Source organism: Oryza sativa, chromosome 9 (assembly GCF_034140825.1).
Source record: "Oryza sativa Japonica Group chromosome 9, ASM3414082v1".
Taxonomy (NCBI): Eukaryota; Viridiplantae; Streptophyta; class Magnoliopsida; order Poales; family Poaceae; genus Oryza; species Oryza sativa.
In genome coordinates this window covers 5822961-5845363 of record NC_089043.1, presented here as the reverse complement: position 1 = coordinate 5845363, position 22403 = coordinate 5822961, and the positions used below count along the sequence as shown (strand labels likewise).

At 38.5% G+C, this 22403-nt stretch overlaps 2 protein-coding genes across 2 annotated transcripts; one reads left to right on the top strand and one right to left on the bottom strand.

The window, feature by feature from the left end:
- Window positions 1-2086: 2086 nt before the first annotated feature.
- On the top strand, window positions 2087-10594 carry LOC4346431 (uncharacterized). Its single transcript, XM_015795930.3, has 11 exons — window positions 2087-2339; window positions 2441-2614; window positions 5353-5478; window positions 6305-6444; window positions 7004-7090; window positions 7222-7350; window positions 8106-8258; window positions 9435-9536; window positions 9739-9918; window positions 10000-10079; window positions 10273-10594. The coding sequence occupies exons 1-11, from the start codon at window positions 2270-2272 to the stop codon at window positions 10316-10318; spliced, it is 1287 nt and encodes a 428-aa protein (XP_015651416.1). The 5' UTR covers window positions 2087-2269; the 3' UTR covers window positions 10319-10594.
- Window positions 10595-13918: 3324 nt separating this feature from the next.
- LOC4346430 (calmodulin-binding receptor-like cytoplasmic kinase 3) lies at window positions 13919-20618 on the bottom strand. Its single transcript, XM_015756815.3, has 7 exons — window positions 19848-20618; window positions 19316-19564; window positions 17957-18219; window positions 15998-16163; window positions 15821-15910; window positions 14681-14979; window positions 13919-14333 (listed from the first exon to the last, which is right to left on the bottom strand). Exons 1-7 carry the CDS (start codon window positions 20149-20151, stop codon window positions 14124-14126), a joined length of 1581 nt encoding a protein of 526 aa, XP_015612301.1. The 5' UTR covers window positions 20152-20618; the 3' UTR covers window positions 13919-14123.
- Window positions 20619-22403: the final 1785 nt, after the last annotated feature.

The window sequence follows — 22403 nt, the reverse complement described above, 5'->3', positions numbered from 1 at the left end:
TCCAGGGTTGTAATCTTGTAATTTTTTTCTGGTCTATTAATAGAACTTCACACCGTCTTGTGCGAGTCGTTAAAAAAAATGACGGGGTGTCTTCTTCTTTTTTTTTATGCGCTATGATCAATCAGATGAGAAATCTTCCACAAAATCGGAAAGCTAAATGACGGATGGAAAAAAACCGGAAACCATACTTATTATATTTTTATAATGGTAGAGATTATTTTCTCCCATATTAGAAAAAAATAACCTTTTGGCACCATTTTAAATTTGTGAAATGGCTCTTCTATTATTGTGATATTGTGAAATGGCTTTTTCTAGTTGTTTGTTGGATTATTTTAACATAGTACCGTTGGATGTGATTTTGTACAATTTGATAAACTGAAAAAGCTTTCACTTTGTCTGCCTATGCGGTGAAGTATGTTTGATTTAATTCATATGCACGTACACGATTATTAGTAGAAAATTAAGCATGCGGTTATATTTTTGAAAAATAAGTACGAGGTATACCTCTTGGGAATATTTTCTCTACTAATATTTATTATACCTCTTGCAAAATTTCTCTGCTTATTTATTTTATTATGCAGTGTAATTAAAGGGCTTCTCTTTCTATATATGTGTTTTCACACATCTGTTGTTTACTATTTCTATTTCTACATTTTTCAAATCACGCGTTTTAAAGCTTGCCCCTTAGAATTGTGAGAAATTGCGTGAGTAACGTGGCACTCGTAAATATTAAAAAAATAATCTAGATCTTAATTAAAAAACATCCAGGTAATTTCATTAGATAAAATCAAAGAAAGATTAAGATTTGGTGTTTCCGAAAACTGTTTTAGATTAGATTAAGATACATTGACGGTCCTTCAACTTGAGCGAAGATGCCACTTAGGTCAATAAACTTAAAAATTAATAAAATTATATATTAAGGTCCATGATCTTATTTTAATAAAATATAGCCGGTCCAAGCGCATTTGACCGGAGCTGACCGCTAACATGGTGCTCTACTTAGGCAGCATTTTGCATCCGCCCCCTTCACATCTTGACATATATGGTGGTAATTTTATACTTAACCCCATGTTGCTACAGTAGTCGCTGAAATCCCCCGCCCCTCCCCTCCCCCCCCCCAAAAAAAAAATCCCTTCATCCCTTTGCATTCCAAACAACAGCTAGGGTTGCGATGACAACGGCGGTATCCGGAGGCGGCGAGGTAATGGCGGTTGGGGCGCCGATTCATCTTCTCCACTGAAGGCGAGGAAGGCGCATTATGCATCGCCTATCAAGCGCTGCTAGTCGCGCATCCAAATTGACACCTCAATCAATTCGCACCACCGATGATCGTCGGCATCGTCCTCGCCCTACTCAGGCCTCTCCCTCGAAAGCGTCTGGGGGATGCAAAGGGACGCAGGGGTTTGGGATATTTTGATGGATTTCGATGACTACTGTAGCAACAAGGGATAAGTAAAAACTATTGCCTACATGGAGTACCACATAGCCGTTCAGCTCTAGTCAAACGTCATTTGGACTAGCTATGGTTCATTAAAACAAGATTATGAATTTTAACGTGAAAATTTCAAGTTTACGGACCTATATAACACCTCCGCTTAAATTTAAGAACCGACTCTTTATATTATTGTGCGAATTCAGTTCACCTTTACTACTCTTTAAATTATGATTATTGTGCGAACGATTTTGCTATATCTCACACGAAAGATTTTTTCTTATCTCTCACTCGATTTTCTCACTCAAATTTACAGTGCATTTTCTTGTAAGTTACAGTGTAATTTATGAAACTTACACTGTAACTTTGTAAGTTATACTGTAATTTTTAAATCTTCGCATATAAATTTTAAATTTTGTATTGGATTTGGTCTTTTTCTTGAGGATATGGTAATTTAGTGTCCATTATGGTGTTTCTTAATTGCTTTTTGCTTTTTATTATATCTATCAGATTTTAATCTAAAGATTAAAAATCTGTGTGATACGATCATAAAAATCTTTCGAAAGATGTATAGGTACTCCCTTGTGCGAATTCAGATGACCGATAGAATAGGAAAAGAAAATGGTGTTAACCTGGTTGGGTTGGGGGCCCAGAGCGTGACTCGCGCGCATCATCCAAATCCCACTACCGCTCCCTTCCAAAAACCAAACTCCGCAGTCTCTACCAAACCCACGCCGGCGCCGCATCGTCTTCGTCTCGTCTCCTCCAGTCAAGTGCTAGCTAGGGCCTAGGCTGCCGCTCCCGCTCTCTCGCCTTCTTCACCCCCGAGCCTGATCGATGGGGAAGCAGGAGCAGGAGAAGATGCTCCTCCAGGCCGCCTACGATGACAACCTCCGCCTCCTCAGGAGTGAGTATTGTATCGTATATTTCCTAGCCCTTTCTCTCTTAGGGTTTAATTGCTTATTATGCTTTTCCGATCGAAACTCACCGTTCTTTCCGTTGATATAGAGATGGCGCGAGGGCTGGACACCGGGCAGGGCGAGGCTGCCGTCGTGGCGGCGGTGGCGGGCAGGGCCGACGGGAACCGCGCTCTCCACCTGGCGGCCGCCCGAGGAAGCATGGATGTCCTCAGGTACCTCGTGGAGGACCTCCACCTCAGCGTCAACCAGTTCAATGCCAAAGGTCTTGCATTGCCTCTCTTCCGTTCTATTTTTTCAGTTTGATTTATTCTACTAGTTTGTTCAAAAAATGGTATAATTAGTTATGGTTTAAGCTCAGTCAACATAACCTAATTTTAGTCATTGTGCAAGCATTGCATATCTCCTTTTCTGAGTGCATTGAAAACCCACAGTTTGCATTGAAATCACACTCCAAAACTATCGTGAACCCAAGTATCAAATTTGGTAACATCATTTTTTTATTACTCAGAAAGATTCGATAGGACGGTCCCTAACAGTTATTGCAATTTTGAAACGGGGGGGGGGGGGGAGTTACTATCTCGGCCGAATTTTTGGGTTTTTCTCAAATTTCTGTGAATTTGGTCAAAACTTAGTCAAATTCAGTTAAAATTTCAAGTCCGAAAAGTGCCAATAATACCAAAATTTCAGGAATTTTGGTAGAACCGAAATGGCTGAAATCTATATTGGAAGCCCTGGTCCCTACTAAACTATATATATGTCTTGCGAAAGAAAAAATGTCACAACAATTAACAGATTAACCAAAACCGAAACAAATTGCTTGACCCCTCACCCCCACTCAATCCCACAAATCCACAATCATCACAAAGAAAGAGAGACCAAATATATCACCTAATTAAGCAATGCGGAGAGCCTTGTCATCATGTGTGCTGGAGGCTGCCACTTTGTGGACCAGAGGAGTTGTTAGGGTGACTGGGGAGGCCAGGTCTTGCACATACAGTAGTTGGAGAAGTAGTGGTACCATTGCAGAGATGCGTGAGAGGCGAGAGAGTTGACGTGGGTTGGAATTCAACTGAGTTACAGCGTCCGTGATTGTGTAGCAGCAGATAACTGGTTTCATATTTATACACAGTACCTTGTCTCATAATTGGACTTGAATTGTCAATTCCAATTCCTAATGGCATACAACAACCTCTTCAATGGAATTGGAATGTGTTCCTTGGAACTGGAAGTATTCTGAGCAGTAATTGTGCATTCTTATTTCCTTGCATGCCATACTTTTTACGGTAATCATTAATCATGTGGAGTCACTGGTACTAACATTAGAACTACTGAGGCCAGGTGCACCCCATCTTTCTTTCTTTTTTTTTTTGAAAAGGAGAAGCCTACTTAACCTCATGCAGAAGAAAAACCGGTATCATGCGTCCTGAAATGCTTATAAACTAGTCGGTACCCCGCGCCGTGCCACATGTTTTGTTAGTTTTATCGTCAAACAAAATCAAAATTTTAAATGGCTGGGTGCAACTCTACATATATACAGAATATATGATAATGTGGCTTTATATATATCCTCTGGTATTATGATACAATTCATGCTTTATTTTTCAAAGCGTCATTGTGTATTTTTACGATATATGAATATTATTTTCATGCACAATCTAGGTATCATTGCAATTAGATTGTTTGCACATCTCTACTTCTCTCAAAGCATATGAAAATGGGTTCGGGAATGATGCCTAATAATTGTATGCTATCTAATGCATGCATAATAAAACAAAACTCACATCTTAAACAATAATTTGAGTTGTATTCGAAAAAAATAAGTTAGCATTATCTTTCAGGACTTGGGAGGAAAAAACATGGTGTTATGTGCAAAAGTAGGTAACAATGTTATGTGTGCCTTTGAGGTGGAGCAAAGGGAGGTGAATGGACGACTAATAAATGATTGAGTTAGATGGATAATAAGTAGCTTCTTTATCCAATGGCTATTATCTTTGTACTAATGCAATTTGATGGCTTAAAATTGCTGATGATGTGGCTTTTGGCATATCTTGCTTTATAGGAGTAAATGCCCCTTAGTGGGTACCAACTATATAGGAAGATGGCATAGGATGTCAAAATAATCCCTGAGGTGGTTTTGCCACGGTAAACAACATGACTAGTGAGTAGTGAGACTTAGCAGATGAATATAAAATCAGTAATAAAATGCCCCACTTCTTAAAACAATGTTTCATGCCGGTACATAAATTTAACTTTGGAAGCAAAAGATAAACTTGACCCTCGCATGAGTGGATTCACCACATAAAATATTTTTAGGATGCAGACCATCGCGACATTGTTGTCCGCGACTCCACGTCATTTGGTATATTGGCATCTCAGGGGTTTTTTTAGATGGCTTTCAATACCTACTAGGGATACGGTACCAAATTTTATACTTAAAGGCGTAAGGGGTTAATGACCTAGGTTTGAGAAGTGGGATGATGATGAATTCACCACTTGATCCTTGATGACATTATTTGATTTGAGGAATGGAATGGGCCATCACCACCTCAATCTAAAAAGTACATGCTAAGCTATTGGGGAAAATATGTAGTGCAAACCTGGAAACTAACGTAGGATCAAAATATGGACATCTGAGATTTGTCTATCACACTCTGAGGATGACGTGGACAAATCTCAGACGTCCCTTTTTTATCCTACAGTAGTTTCCAGGTTTGCACTGCATAATGTCCCAAGCTATTGGATGAAGAATTAATGGAGTCATTTTCAAATTTTGTGGGATGATCATGTGATCGATAACCCGTCCTAGATGTGTTGGTTAGTCAAACTAAACAGCCTGTAAGTAGATGAGCTCCCATACGTCTAAGTGGTAAAATAGATTTTTTTTTTTGTTTAGACAATACCATTTTACATTATGCACCTTTGTAGTTTGTATTGTTGAAGGCTCGATCCATATGACCATACGGGTTCCCTATGGTCCTTATGCCATATTTTTCTTGGCAGGTGAAACACCACTGTGCCTTTCTTCAATTCATGGGAGAGCTGCTGCTACAAGATATCTTCTCGATCACGGTTCTGATCCTACGATTGATAAATCAGTGTTACCTTTTCATGCTGCTGCAACGAAAGGTCTATCTATCTCTTTCTCACACACCGCGCACACAGAGTCCAACATATATTTTGAACAATATATTTGATACATATGCAAGTGAATTCTTTCTTCACTTGGATTCACCATTATTTTCTTCTAACATTTCTATCAAAATTTGAACTATTGTTTGAACTCAAAACTTAAAATGGATAAGCACAGACTATTGGCCAGTAGCTAGATGAAACCAGAGAATGTTTTCCCCTCATGTGCAAGGTTGTTTCAGGAGAGGCACTCCTTGTAATAAAATACTGATCACTATATTATAGTCATGACTCTGGATTTCTGTCATTTTGTGGAAAAAATTGCAACAAGTTCTCACAACTAATGGCAAATTGCACATAGAGACTAACTCCTTGCATCAGTCTTTTGTCATTAGTAAGTTTTTTTTTCATAGTTTGTTACTAAAAATTGTTGACAAATATAGAATTCTGACAAAGGCATGAAGTCTTGAACAATGCTTCTCTCTTGGGTGATTGCTTGGCTCTGATTCACATTTTATTGATGATTTGGATGAAAAAGAAACAACTAAAAGTTTCTGGACAACAACTTTTGTTCCTACACTTCATTATTATTGTCCTTTATTATAAGCATATTTGCTGTTAATATGTTGAATTTTGCTCAAGCCAAGCTTTAGATATTAAATTTATGAAAACTTAAATCCAAATTTTATTGTTTTCCAACAGACTGCTGTTGAAGGAAACTCTGTTCCTGTCCAGGAATCACTGTTAACACTGTTTCTAGGGTGTTCCTGATTGAGCTGAACCTTTTGTTCTTATTAATTATTTAGAAATTCTTCTTTTGCAGGACACTGCGAAATAGTAGAGTTGTTTCTTTCAAGAGGAGTTGATGTGGATTTAGATTCTATCACTGGGACCCCATTGCTGACAGCTGCGATGAATGGCCAATATAGCACGATGAAGATTTTATTGGAGCATCACGCTGATGTAAGACATCAATTTTTTTTGTTGCTCCCTCATCTGTGCAAAAGAAATGCCTGACTTGTTAAGCTTTTAAGGATAGTATCACTGATTTCAGACCATGACACATTAGAATTAATAATTGAAATAATTTTCCTCCAGCACCTATGCCCCATCTTTTTTTTAATTGTCAAACACACATCTTTATTACTCAATTGGCTCAGTGGAATCATGAGCCACCAGGCAATTTACTTACTCCGGGAGGGGATCAGTCCAAACAACAGACTGACCCGGGTCCCATCTTACCGCAATTTGAGCTAGTTCATAAGCAGAAGTATTACAAGACCGAGGAGCATAGGTGAAATCTACTTTGGCAAATTCGCTGAATAAGCTGTTGGTCTGGAGCAATGCACACAACTAATGTTGGATTATAATTGGTTCTCTCAATGCGCAACATCCTCACTTTCTCAGGAGTGCTATAAATGCAATTTATTTCCTGTATAAGCACACCATGTACTGATATTAATTTTCTTTTTTTCCCTTTTATTTAAACAATTTCAAGATCTTGATTATTCCACTTTCGCAGCCTAACAGGGTTGTCAATCATAATGGTACCCCATTGATTATGTCCATAGTTTCTGGATCATTGGAATGCGTGAAGCTATTAATCAAAGTCAGTTACCTTTTTCTTGATGTTGATATTCATGTTTGTAAATTGTAGTAGGCTAGTAGCACCTTGTTTATTTTCCTTTTCGTTTCTTGGTGGATGACAACTGAGATCAAACAACAATTTCATTTACACAGGTTGGTGCTGATGTGAATTTTAGAGATCCCAATGGTGTTACTTGTGTGATGGTCGCAGCAAATCATGGCTCTCCTGTCATCATGAAGTGCTTACTAGATGCTGGTGCTAATTCAAATATTCCAGATGAAGTGAGTAATATTCTTTCCTCTATAGCCTGTGACTGGATGTTGTTGCATTAGGCTGTAGTGATCTTGAGAGATTAGGATAATCTGCTCACTTATTCTTTTTATCAAGTGCGCACCAATGGATAAGTCTGCATCAGAAGAAGACAAAGACATATGGCTTTAGTGAAGCATACTTCATAGTATGTGACACATGATGGAACCATTGCTTCCATGCTGCTTTATAGGAATGCAATTGTTGAGTGCTCACATTCCACTCCAAAGGGTGGATATAAGTTTTGATTTTCACTACTGTCTGAGCCTGTTTGGCGATGCTTAATACAGGGAATGATGAGAAAATACTAAGGTTTACGGTTTACCAATGTCTGAGTGGAGAAATATTTAGGTCCCCTATAACTGATCGAACAAACTAATGTCCTATTCTGTATAGTTCTTTGGCTGTGTACCCTTTGAACCTTCATCCTATCCTGTTTTGACAAATATCAGTATGATATAAAAAACCTGTTTTTCTGACCCTTGGTTTAACCTTACTATATTATTAAACCTAATGTTTATTTTACAAGCTTGGCTCAGAAAGTTGTACGAGGTTACCTTATTCTTTTTTCCACTTGGACTCTCTGAAGTCCATCCAGACATTGGGTTCAAATTTTCTAACTTGGAATCCTAGCTGTTAATGTTGAAATTGTTAAATTCTTTGCAATATATGTGATATTTGCATTGTTGATGAAGAATTAAATCAACCAGTTCTTTTACTCCTGCAGTTTAATAGGACTCCAATTGAAGTTGCCGCTAATCGAGGCAGAAGGGACATTGTTAAAATGTTGTTTCCTTTAACTTCACCAATTTCAACACTGCCTGATTGGAGTATCGATGGAGTTATTTCTCATGTGCAAACTTTTGGTTTGAAGCCAAGGGTATTTGTTCCTTTACATGCCACCTGTAATTGCATATCATTGTTTATCATCATTCTTAGTTTCCCTTACCAGTTACCACCCATGCTTGCTATTGATAAAGATAATAACCGTATCCAACTGCATCTAGACTTGATGCTATGGTGGAGCCATATTGTTTCTACTAAGGCTTATTTTACTTTTTGTTTTTACTAAGGATTATTTTACTGGATAACTGGAGCAGAGCAGAGTCTGCTGCTTAAACTTGTCTCCAGTCCACCTATCCATCTTCTCCTTCTCAATATACAAGCACTCAAGAAAATAAAGAAAATATTAGGATCCACATGCCTCCTATATATTTTCTAAAATTTTGATTTGTCTATTAGGACGCCACATGCAGCGCAGTGGATGATTTAGATGACGTATGGTCTGCTAGCTAGCTAGCTAGCAAATCAAGATAACATAGGTGTAAGCGAGATAGAAAAGGAAGTGTTTCTGGTTATTTATTATTGATCAGTAATTCAGTATGGTGATGTCATCACTCTTTGCCCAAGTAGGTTCCGTGTGGATGCCACGTGACTAAAAACCACTTTACTTTAGGTTCATGGACAATGTGTGATTTTGAATGGATAGTCATTGTTGATAGATAAAAATTGGACCGAGGCCATAGCTGAGGGTCCAAATGTTAACTTTCTTTTCCTTTTTTATATTTTCTCATGATATCCTGTCAATTAAACATTATTGGTTATTGGCATATCTGATGAACTGAATAATCATCTATCAGTATGTAGTATTAACTAAAAAGATCCATGGATATGTAGTATTAGGTTATTGATCACTATTTATCATTGAATTCGTGAAGATTGGCATCTAATCAGCAAAATTTATGTTGTTTCGCATCCATATTCTGGTGCGTAAGCTAATCATGCTGATTTGCTGTGCTACTTGATCTTATAGTATTTTTATAGTATTTAAAAGTAATATGGAATGCACTGCACAGATATTTATTAGCTCGTAGTTGAGTCAACTAATTTCAAAAGCGGTAGTACTGGAATATCCAACTGGCTATTTTGACAGGTTATGCAAGATATGTAAATCATTGACAGTGATGTGTTAACCAATCGTTTCAAAGATGCAGCTTCATATCGTTATTAATTCTGCATATTTTTTGTAACTGCAATTCCTTTTTTTTTTCCTCAGGATAATGATCTGTCTAAAAGGAAAAGTGCTGAACTGAAATTACAAGCTAGAGAGGCTTTCGAGAGAGAGGAATATATGCTTGCAGGACAACACTACACTAATGTAAGAACATTGTAGCTCTGCACCCTGACAAAAAGTTGTTTCAGTACTAGTAGTATACTACCTCTATTTGACAAACCTATGCTTTGTTGGATTACTTAATTAATTAGAAGGCATGATATGGCTGCAGTTGAGGTGAGTCGTATAGACAAACAGTACATTCCATGTTATGTATTTCTAAAATTTTCATGCACTTCTACTTCAGGCAATAGAACTTACCACTAATGCTCATGATAAGGCAACCCTGCTAGCAAACAGGAGCCTGTGCTGGTTGCGTTTGTCAACCGGCAATGGGGCTCTTGCTGATGCTAACATGTGCAGAATGTTGCGGCCCAGTTGGCCCAAAGCATGCTATCGACAAGGGGCAGCTTTCATGTTTCTAAAGGTAAAAAAGATAAAAGAGCACGTTTTTTTAAAAAAATTCGATTTTATTTGTCGAAAAATTGATCTGTTCTTTTGTGTATAGGACTATGGAAAAGCTTGTGAAGCTTTTGCAGATGGCTTGAAGTTGGACCCTGCAAATGAAGATATAGCGAAAGCTTTAAGGTAACTATTCTGTATTTTTCATCCCGTGAGCATCTTGTGATCTCCCTGGTGCCCTTGTGCATGCGTAGTTATCGTTATTAGAAAATTTCTTGCGTGCCATTTGAATGCTTCTCTTGCTATAAAGTTGAAAGAAGGATCTGTGTAGAGATTTCTCCGTTTCTGTAGTACAATTCTTTTTTTTTTCACCCTGCAGGGATGCCCAGGAGGCCATGAAGGACCAAATGGAGCACAGAGGTTGATTCAGCCTTACCTTGCGCCTCTATTTTGTTGCTAGCTACTCCCTCCGTTCTATAAAAAGTATAAATCTAAGACATGCGACATATTCTAATACTATGAATTTAATATAAATTAGGATATGTCACATCTGTTACGGTTTGTATTTTATGGTAAAGAGGGAGTAAGTCCCAAAGACATTTTGGCTGCCAACGGACAAGCTTTTGCGTTTTGTTAACCTGAGACCTGAGAGTTTAGTGTTAAATGTGAACTATGTGGGAACTATTTCATGGTTTGTGGAAGTCGTCGTGCCTTCTGGACACCATCAGTTTTTTTTCCTTACATTGACTACTCGTTGGCTTATAAGCTGCGGCCAGAATCTAAATTTGAAAACTTCTTAAAGAAAATCCAAGAATTACTTTTGGAGTTGCTATTCTGTACTAGGTATCCTCTCTTACTATAAATTTATAACCCACCAACTCCTAAAACTTAACATACAAAGATGCCATCATCCTCTACTAACAAGATGCCACTGCCACATCATTATCTAGTAACAATCATTAAATTTAAACATCAAACAAAGATGCTATATTGTCTATAATTTTATAATTTATTAAATTTTAGAGCTTTTAAAATGCAAGTATGTTAAATCATCATCCCACATTATCACATAATATTTCAATATACATCTTTATTATTTTTTAAATATACTATGTAACTATATAGTTCATGTTATTTTTCTCTTCTCTCATTAAGCCATATCAAATCAGTTGTTTTTAGTGCTTAAATGAAATCTATGGTCCAAATTTTCTCTCTTTTTCTTCTCTCATTAATCTATATCACCTCAATGATTTTTAGCCTTTAGATGATTAATCTATGGTTCAAACTATCTCAATATTTTTTTTCTTTCATAAATTCATATAACCTTACTTTTACATTTTAATCATCATTCTATATACTATTAAAATTTAAATTATCATAAAAGATGTTAACTTATGTAATCTTATGTTGTCTACTTGTCTTACACATTATTTTTATTTATTGTTATCATACTAAATTCCCGCAGCAACGTGCGGGGTTTTACCTAGTAATAATCGTAAGATCCAAACCTAACCCATTTTTTAATTGCACTATCGATGGCGACAGATCAATAGTTTAACATATGTTTTGTCACTATTCATCTAATATATGAATAACCATAAAGATTTTTTATGGGAAAAATTTTCTATACATATGTTTTGTCATTATATTCATTTAACATATGAATAACCATAAAAAAATGGCACTATAATACTTCCTCCATCCACAAAAGTTACACATATTTCACATTAAAGTTTTTCTAAATAAGTTGTTCCTATTTGTAGTCTTTATGCATTCAAGACTTAAATGAGAAGATAAATTAAATGTTTGATGGAGTCATCTAAATGCTCATTGGTTGCATGCTTGCATTCACTCCTTACATCCAAAATAATATAATTTTTCTTGGTCTTGATGACAAAAGTAATATGTGTAACTTTTGTGGATGGAGGGAGTACTATGACTTTGTTTGGCAAATGGGATTGGGAAAATAATATCCCACCCTTTAAAGGGCAATATTGCATCCTAACCATTCATCCTTCACACCTCATTTAATCCTAGCCATTCATCCATTTCCATTTCCTAATCCCACCTCCCATATCCCATTTGCCAAACACACCCTATAGTTTTTCCGCTCCCTCTCTCCTTTTATCTTTTCCCTTATAAGTATGACTGTACTGATGGGGAATAATTTGTAGCTTGCCAATGGAGTCTTAGGGCCTATTTAGTTCACGAAAAGATAATTTTTTAGGTGTTGCATCTGATGTTTGACCGGATGTTGGAAGGGGTTTTCGGACACGAATGAAAAAACTAATTTCATAACTCACCTGGAAACCGCGCGCGAGACGAATCTTTTGAGCATAATTAATCCGTCATTAGCACATGTGAGTTACTGTAGTACTTATGGCTAATCATGGACTAATTAGGCTCAAAAGATTCGTCTCGCGATTTCTCCCTTAACTGTACAATTATTATTTTTAATCTATATTTAATGCTTCATACATGTGTTCAAAGATTCGATGTGATGTTTTTGGGGAAAAAAATTGGAAACTAAACCAGGCCTTAAACCTGTTGCCGGCGATACAAAGAGCGCCCTTTTGTGTTGAAATAGCTACTCGGTTTAGATTTTCAGCGCCACGTGAAACGATTAGCTGTTTCTGTGCTCATTTTCTTTTTTTTTTTATCAAAGAGCTCATAGCACCTTTTCCGAACATATCATCTCGGGATGGTATCTTAAAATCAAGGCAGAGCATTTGAACAAATTAGCTAGAACCCCGGGCGTTGCTGCTTAATAAAAACAAAACATTTAACATATGAATAACCTTAAAGATTTTTTATGGGAAAAATTTTCTATACAGAACACCTATAATTTACATACAAGTAGAGTCAGATGACAGAGATCAATCACATAGGGGGCAGTGGCTCAACATACAGAGACGACTAGTTGCATATAGTCGGGACTCAGGCGGGCAAGTGGTGGGCCATCTCGTTGTTGGAGGGGGAGAGCGCGAACCCTACTCTCTTTCCCCATTGCCACTTGCGGAGTTGCGGTGACTAGGGTGCGGGGTAGGGTCGACGGTGCTACCGTGATGTGTTCTGGCTGGTGGTGCTCCTGTTCCACCTGCTCGTCTTCGTCGGGGCGCTTGCGGTCACTGGCCTCAACCGCTTCGCCCAGGCCGACCGCTTCACCAACCTCACTGCTACACATCGCTTCACTGAATCGCTGGAGCCCGTGAGGGAGTTGCTCCAGCGCCCGACGCTCGAGGTTGAGGAGGTCACCCCACTAAGCTCACGGAGTCGTAGTAGCCCTACTATGGCACCACGGGGCTGTGGGGTCTATTATCGCATGGGCATGGTTGGTGGCAACTATTGGGAGCCTAGGAGGAAAGATGCGGAGAGGGTGGTCATGAGGGCCGCCACGCACAACCTCACCACGTACCTCACGGTGGTGAGCTTTTTTTTTTCTCTTCCCCAAAGGTCAAAAAGGTAAGGTATAATCCCAAGATTATATATTTTATTATGCTTCATTTGGTTACCATATAAGTTTTCTTGAATGTTATCTGAGTGACTATAGTTCACATATTGTTGTAAAAATTTAATTTCATAGATCAGTAAAGTTCATTCATTGATGTTGTTTGTCTTCTAATTTTCAGTTGACTTAGTTTTGCTAAGATATAGCCCCCCTTTTTTCACTTGATCTCGCTTTATTCCCTGTGTAGTATATATGTATATGTATGTTTCTATCTCCGTTATCTCCTCTCAAGAAGATAATCAATTTCTTCTACTCTAATTCTCTTGTACAATGGGTACTAGAAAAATTACAATGTAACCATTGAAATTTATAGTGTCATATTGGTGTAGATGTAGTTTACAGTATAAAAAATTTGACTGGTTTTTAGAACAATATGACAAAAAAATATGGCTAGTCCCTAGTTTAATTTGGCCCAATAGTTTAGACGCGGTTATGAAACAACATATATAGAATAAAACGTGAATTGTACATGCAGTATTGCTAGTCTCACTAAAAGAACAGTAGCTCCATGGAGAAATAAACCCGCAACACCAGTCATGTAATTCCAAAAGTAGAAAGATACATACAAAGTGCGGCTGGTGTTACCCCTCTCTGTACATTGTTCAATAAGTAGCACATTTGGAAGCAACTCAGCAGAAACATCATATCACCACATGCGTATACAATGGCACAAAGAATATGCATGTCTGAAGATCAAAAGCCTAAAGAGCTAACTTTAATGTTCACACCCTCCTGACACTCTTTCCATACTCCTTCCTGATCTCCCACAGCTGCTCTCCAACTTCTTTCATGGTCGGACGGTCCTCCCGCGTCGGAGCGGCACACTGGAATGCCAAGTTCAGCAGCCTTTCGAGCACCTCATCGTCCACAGGATCCTCCAACAACGGATCCAATATCTCCCTCCTGTTCCCTTCATTGAATTTCTTGAATGTCTGCAGAAATACAAGTTAAAGTGTGCCCACATTCTCTACTTATGGACAGGACAGATACAAAAGTAGAGTTTTGACTTGAAACACGGTTGTAGGTAAATTCTAGCTAGAGGTTCAGTTCCGCTATATTTCAAATTATCGTGCAAAAAACTGAGGACAGTTATGGTTAGATCAGAAAAACGAGTATGATTTTACCCTCACATTTTGCCAGAGCTGTATTAACAATCAGTGTCATTTTAGTTCATGGTAACATATGATCACATCCATAGTAATAGAAGTATGCAACAAGTGTAACATCACTGGAATTAATTGCAAAGAATTGGTATCAAAGAAGAAGCCATTGAACATACCCATCTGATAGTTATTCTCTCTTCAGCAGCCCGCTTCAGTTCTACCGGTCGGCGAGCAGAGAGAATTTCCACAAGCAGTATGCCAAAGGAGAAGACGTCGCTCTTAGGAGTCAACTGGTATGTTCTCAGATACTCAGGATCAAGGTAGCCAGCGGTTCCTTTTACTTTTGTTGAGATGTGTGTCTTTTCTGTGTCACTGGGGCCACTTCTTGCAAATCCAAAGTCAGACACCTTGGCCCGGTAGCTCTCTGTCAGCAGGATGTTTGATGACTTCACATCCCGATGAATTATTGTCTTCTCTGTTCACATCGGAGAAATTATCAGATAGCAATACAGTATTATTAAAATCAAACTTCATCAAAATAAAAAGTGTGAATTTCATAAAACCGCAGCAATAGCAAATGATTTCATCAATATGAAATTTTCTCCCTTATGTGTGTATGGCATGTGGGCCCGATTTGCATAAAGCATGTGTACGTCATGTGTATGATAGGTGGGGCCAAAATTGTAGAGATATAAAGTTACAGCTTTTTGATAAAATCGTATGCTATTGTTGCAGTTCTCTGAAATGCTTAGCTAAACCATACTGATAGTTTTGACAAAATAGTTGTAGCTTTCTGAAATTTACTCAAATACAAATATAGAAAATTGGCACTAGTGTTATTTCAAAATAGAAATTATGCAACCAAATTAACAAGGAAAAAGTCTAATAGATCCTCTAAACTATAAACCATCCCAGGAAACTTCTGATCTATGCAAAAACATTTAAATAACTCCTTTAGAGGGGTCTTCAAGGTGGTTTGCCACTTCGGCATCTGATGTGGTAGAAAATGTGTATGGACTTCGCAAAATTCATAAAAATAAATTTCCTTGCATATTCAGATTGCATGTGATAGAAATAAATAAAGGGAGAGAGAATAGGTCATCTTCTTTGCTACACAGGGCATGATGATCGACCCGCACTGTGGAGAGAACTCGAGATGGCCAAAAAGGAATGCTCACTACACAAGGAACTTAATGGTGCTGGTGATTTAGTAGTCCGATGGGCATTAGAGTTGTGCTGGCAGGCACATCTCTATAGAAGGTATAGATGAGCGCATCACATCAATATTGATCCAAGGAAAAACAGAGATGGCTTACCAGCATATAGATGAAGATAAGTCAGTGCATGTGCAACATCAATTGCGATTTCGAGACGCTGATTAAAATCCAGGGTTCTTCCATATTGGCCTGCAGAATGCAGAAATATTTATTAATATGGAAATTTGGAAACACACAAATGGCAATGAAGAGAATAAATCAGAAAGTGCAATGTACCATCAAGATGCTCCCTCAGAGTGCCATTTGGAACATACTCAGTGATAATGATACGTTCATGTCCCTTATCAGTAAATCCCAGCAACCTCACCAAATTCCGGTGGTCAATCTTAGCAAGCAATTCTACTTCATTGCTAAACTCATCTCTGGGACCTGCGAATTGATCCTGTGCACAAAAAATAGTCAAACCCATTAGCAGGCAGTAAACCAAATACTTCGTCTGGTCATAAATACTTGATGTTTTGGATAGGATCTGACTATCAGCGACTTCTAATAAAGTACTAAGTTTGAAAACATAAAAATGGTACGTAGATTTATCCTGAAATGTAATTTCATAACATCATAAACTTATTGTTGGCAACTTTTTTTTGACAAGAAGACAATCACGATCGGGACACCTAAACGCCTTGCGGTGATATGGAATCGCCAACCACCCCAATCTAGCCAAAAGACAAATCAAGATGGGTTTTGTAGAAAAAAAAGCTAAACCGGCCAGCGGAGCCGATTTAGAGATCAAAATCAGCCTCTAAGCTGATTTAGATCGATATGAGGATAACTGCCCGTCTCGTGGGCAAACGGAAGGTTTACGGGACAAACCTACAAAGGGGTAATTGCACTCTCGAGCGACGGCAGACGATTTACGGCGCAAATCGACAAAGATGAACTAAAACTAGAGTAAAGTAGAAAACATGGCTAAAGTAAAGATAAAAGAACGATTCGATTGTGTTTGAGGAAGAGAAATATCTCGATCAAACCGGCCTTGTCCCTTAGATAGGGGTTGGTCTTGCCTCCTACAAGTCCTCCACGTCCAACTCGGGGTAGAAACCAATGGAAACCCGAAACATGCCTTCCCGAGCAAGGAAACCCGAGACCCGACGAAAAACAGACTCGGGCTCGGACTCAGCCGGTCTGACCGGCGGCACGCACCGCCGGTCAGACCGGCCCTCAAGCAACGGTCTGACCGGCCAACATACGGCGGTCTGACCGGCCCTGTGGAGGAAACCGGCAATTTTTCCAAATCTTGGCAATAATTCCTTAATTTGAACCTAGGTGCCAAATTTGGGTGTAAACACTTACAATATTATATAAATTTATTCTCATATAAAATTATGGGTAAGGCACCTTGAGGACCACGAAAAAAAAAATCAAACATCATTTTTTACCTGAGGGAGTAACTTAATCCAAATCCTAAGAGCAGTGTATTCACCCATAGATATTCTAATTAACCCCAACATAGTGATATAAAAGGAGCAACGTGTACCAGTGGTCCTTAAACTTGCCGAATAGTGTCATCCAGGTCCCTACACTTTCAAATTGCAGATTTAGGCCTTTATAGTTGTTTAACGTACCATCATGAGTCCAAATGTGCCCATACCCTCTTCAAGAGCCTATGTGGCATGCTAACTTGGAGCTGACGTGACATACAAGATGACATGAGCAGTGTAGAAGGGAATATATGCATATATCCCATCTATACCAAGCTCACACATAGCTTATGTGTTCCCACACACCATGTCGGCTCTAAGTTGGCATATCACATCGCTCTCTAGAGAGTTATGATAAACAAGTTTAAGAACCTAAATCTGCAATTTAAAAGTTTAGTGGCATGACTGACACTGTAAGAGGGCCGCTAGTGTACTTTACGCATTGGCCCTGTTCTTTTCAGCTTATTCACCAGATCATTTGCTCCACGCTTCGGAAAACACAGTTTCTTTAAAATTCTTCTACCGCATTGCCTAGACCACTTATTTCAAACCATTTGTTAAATTTATTTCTTAAAATATTTAATTTATCACTATAATCGAGTAGATAATCTGCGCAATAATCCATTCATAATCTAAATCAAACTGGGATAATACATTACAATCAACATGATTGATGATGAATCAACAAATTGATTAGAGGTAAAAAAAAAAAAAAGAAGGTAAAATCACAGATTGAGTGAGCTGATGGAATTACCTTTTTGGCTCTCTTTACTGCAACCACCTGGCCATCTGGCAATACAGCTCTGTAGACTGTCCCAAATCCTCCTTCACCTAACTTAAATGAAGGTGAGAAATTCTGAGTAGCCCTCAGAATCTGCTGCACAGTTAAGTTCACAGATCCAACTCGAGCAATTTGTGGAGATTGTGCGAATCTAGATGGACTTGGGGGTATTCGGTGTGGAGTTGGTGGAACCTTCTCAGATGACGTGCTTACATCCAAGGATGCAATCGATTCGACTGGAAAAAAGAAGTTTGGTTGTTAAGGACAAGATCCCAACAATGCTTTTGAGTTTGACACTGAATCAAAATGGTGCTAGTACGGTAGGAGAACATTAATCTTGCAAACAGCTTAACAGTCAGAGCTGCATACCAGAATTGAGATATTCTGCAACATATATTAAAATACATAATGTGCAAAATATAAATGGCTTTGCAAAGAAGTTTTATTACAAATACTTTTTCTTGGTTCTTCTAGGAAACATTGAGTTCTCAATAACCCTATTAATTGCTAACTAGTAGGGGTGTCAGAGAGATGGGCACACCTAAAACTTAGGTAGCAATTATTTCATTCTGCTGTGTGTATAGAGCTAACGACACAAATGAGGCTGGAAGGAATAGCAGCACATGAGTTAAAAATTACAGGATGACAGTTAATCAAACAAACAGATTTTGTTCTATTAGTTACGGACTATTATATAAGTTCTTTTTCTGCACTAGATGCCACTCCTTCCTAAGTAGCACAGACCAAGTTAGGAATTGGTAGAGATGATCCACTATGGTTCTCTGTAAATCCACATACTAGCCGGGAGTTGCTAGTTTGGTAAGTAAATGGTAGGTAAGAAATTTGTAAACACATACTAGTAATCCATCAGAGTTAGCTCTAAAGGTCCCAATGTGCCATCACAAACTATACCATGCAGAAGATGGTTAGGATAGCACAAGATTGAACTGACATACTCAACATACTAGAACAGGGAGCATTTGAGCATGTATTTAACTCATGATGAGAGAAAGCTTTAGACAACCAGTTCCCTATGACAACAAATTGCACAGAATACATGTGGATTTTAATCCTTACAAAATAGCTATTCATCTGACTCTTGCCGTGAAACAGTTTGAAGAACAGAAATACTATATACTCCCTCTTATTACTTGTCATTTACGACATCAGTAAGTCTTCAACACACTTTTTACTTCAACTGTCATGATATGAAAAATCAATAATTGTGTGTATTTAATTTCTAGTCCACCATCAGCATGAGTGGGTGACAACCAAATGGTTTTTTTTTTCAGCAGTAATATAGTGCAAGGTACTCATGATGTGTGGACTCACCTGCATTGCGCTGAATGGATGTAGTGTTATGCCTGCTGACTTCCTTTTTCTCAGCATGAAAGCACGGTATCATCAGACCACAGCATAGGAGAATCACACCTGGCACAGCTAGTAGATGATCCTGCCCTTCCAAAGAATCATTATCATCCTGATTATGTCCATGAATTCCCATGTTTTTACATGGGTCATCTTCAATTTTTGCATCATTCATTGAGGGCTGCCTTAAAAGCTTCCTTGGTATATTTTGTGCTGCAGTTACAATAATTCCCATGAAACCATGAGTACACACAATTTAGAAGGAAAGAAAATCTTTGTGTGTACAACATCATACCAAGAAAGTACACAAATAAAGGTGCTCTCTCACAACATCATATCAATAATTTACCATGAGCAGATCTATATTGGCTCTCTCAACTTTAATTCTATACAATACAACATGATACCAAGAAAGTACACAAATTCAAAACCCGGGCATTATTCTTAGCACAATTGAAGCTCGTTACCAAAAGCTAATCAACAGGATGAAACTCACCGTTGCTTGATTCACTCCCTTCACGGCAGTAGTGCTTCCAGGCGCCCCTCCATGCCTCTGACTGCTGGCCGCAGCGGAGGCAGCGGCTCACGTAGTACGACCGGAGCTTCTGGCAGCCAAGAACACGATCCTGAACCAATTCCCCATTGACGGACAGGTTGCGGCCGCCATCGGATGTGTCCAAGATGGCAACTTGGTCGTCTCCGCAGGTCCATGAGAGGGTTGGCTCGGAGACGGAGTCCAAAGCCAGGGAGGAAGAGCACAGAAGGAGGAGGAGAGCAGGGAAAAGAGGAAAAGATGCCATCGATACTGATAAACAATCTTCTTGACCCTTTCGAATTCACAGAGATATCATCTTCGGAATCCACAAATCGAATGAAATTAACGCGAGCACAAGATTGCTAACTCGTGATCTCCTTTTCCTTACGGAAATGAAAAGAAAATCCTAGTCAAGAACAAGGGGGAGAAGAAAGCAAGGGTGAGCTTAGAATTTTGTGGGGAACGAACTGCCTGCTAGAACACCACCAAACCCCGAGAAGCAGAAAAGGGAATCGAGGGGGAAGATGAAGACTTGGATTTAACTGGTCACAGCAAAGAAACAAGGAAGACTCTTATCTATATCCAGACCCAGTGGAGTCGAGAGAAGGAAGAAAAGTCGGAGCAGCTACCGCCGGCGGCCGGGATTCGGCGGCGGCGAATGAATCAGATCGAAGGGTAGGATAGGGTAGCAAAGGGAAGGGAAGAATTGAGGAGGAGGAGCATAGTGCTAGTAGTTGGAGGAGGGGAAGAAGAGAGAGAAATATCAAGCCATTTTAGTCGAGTCAGCTTGGATTGGAGAGAGGGACTGTGGATGGATGGTCAAGTTGGAGACTCCCTGGCAGCCGGCGTCACTGCGTCTGCGTGCACACTGACTGCAACGTGGGGCCGGCTGCGGCTGTCTAGTTGCGTGCGCTGCTGATTTTCCTACTGTAGAAAAAGACCTCACAAGTACTCCCTTCGTTGTTTTGACTTTTTTTTTCCTTAGTCAAATTCCTTTAGATTCAACTAAATTTGTAGAAAAATACACTAATATTTTCAATATGAAACAAATATATTATCAAATATATTCAATGCTAAATTTAATGAAACTAATTGGTATTATAAATGTTGCTATTTTTTTCTATAAATTTAATCAAATTTAAAGAACTTTGAGTATAAAAAAAGTCAAGTGTCTTATAATATGAAACGGAGGGATTACTTACTACTCATTGAAAATTAAACTTACTACTCATTGAAAATTAAAAACATTTTAAATTTCTTAATAAGAAATAAAATATCCACGTTCCGAGATATAAATTATTTTTGTTTATGTTTTTCTATTGTCAAAATCTCTTATATTTTGGTACGGAGATAGTAGTTTTTAAATTTAGAGTATTTAAATATTTACCACTCTGAAATTTATTCAGATTTGTATTATTAGGATGTCTCAAATCCCACATTAGATTTATTTTTTATAAGACGGAGAGAGTAGACACATAGGGTGGCTAGACCCATATGTCATAGTCATATAGGGGTGGTAACTTGTTAAATATCACATTTGACAAATACTTAACTATCTCTTTTAGTTACATAAGATAATCCTAAAACAATCATATAGTATACTTTTTTTACAAACACAGATGATCACAATGCGTGCGCACTCACCTTAGACTTATGAGCATCTCCGGAAGACTAAGCTACTATATCTGGAGATTGAGCACCTTTAGTGACTGATATATTTTGAGATTGATGAAGTTATCACGGATGCCTCATTGTGACGTTGTTGATTGGTACATCGCCTACCACTTAAATAATAATTAGCAGTAAATACTTGCACCCGTATCAAATCACATAATAATTAGCAGTAAATACTTGCACCCGTATCAAACCACAGAGGGTGTGCTAGTACACTATAAGAAACATAACCAATTAAGTTACCTTCACTTGCAATCATATAGTATTGTGTATTGTGTAAACTCAGAGGTTTAGGACCAACAACAGAATTGCAAGTCTACCACACACTTGTACTCGGGGTTTATTTACCCATGTCGTGTATGAACTAAACACCAAATTGTAAATATGCCATGTATGACCCATGGGTTGTTACAACAATGAAAAAAAAAGGCAAAAAAAAAAGTATATGTTGCCTCTCTCTACTGTAGCACGAGTCCCATTTTTCTCCCTCAACCCGATAACCATACAGATGTTCCCTCATATGTCAAAACCGAGTCAAACAACCTCCCTTAGTGGTGCACAACGATTTTGTCTTATATAGCTGGCAATTCAACAAAATTATAAGTTCAAAATAAAAAACATGCTAGGCCTACATGCCATCCTCCCTATTCGTTTTCTTCCTCCACCTCTCCTCATGTTTGGTGACCAATCATCAATTGATTCCATATGGCACGGTGAGGCATACATGCGCTCCCGAACTGGGTGCGCGCTGTGGCGAGGAAGACAACAACCAACTCAACTTTCTTGCCTCCATCTGAGACAATTAGAGCAGGATGTTCTACAGCACCTGAATTGAGATCATAT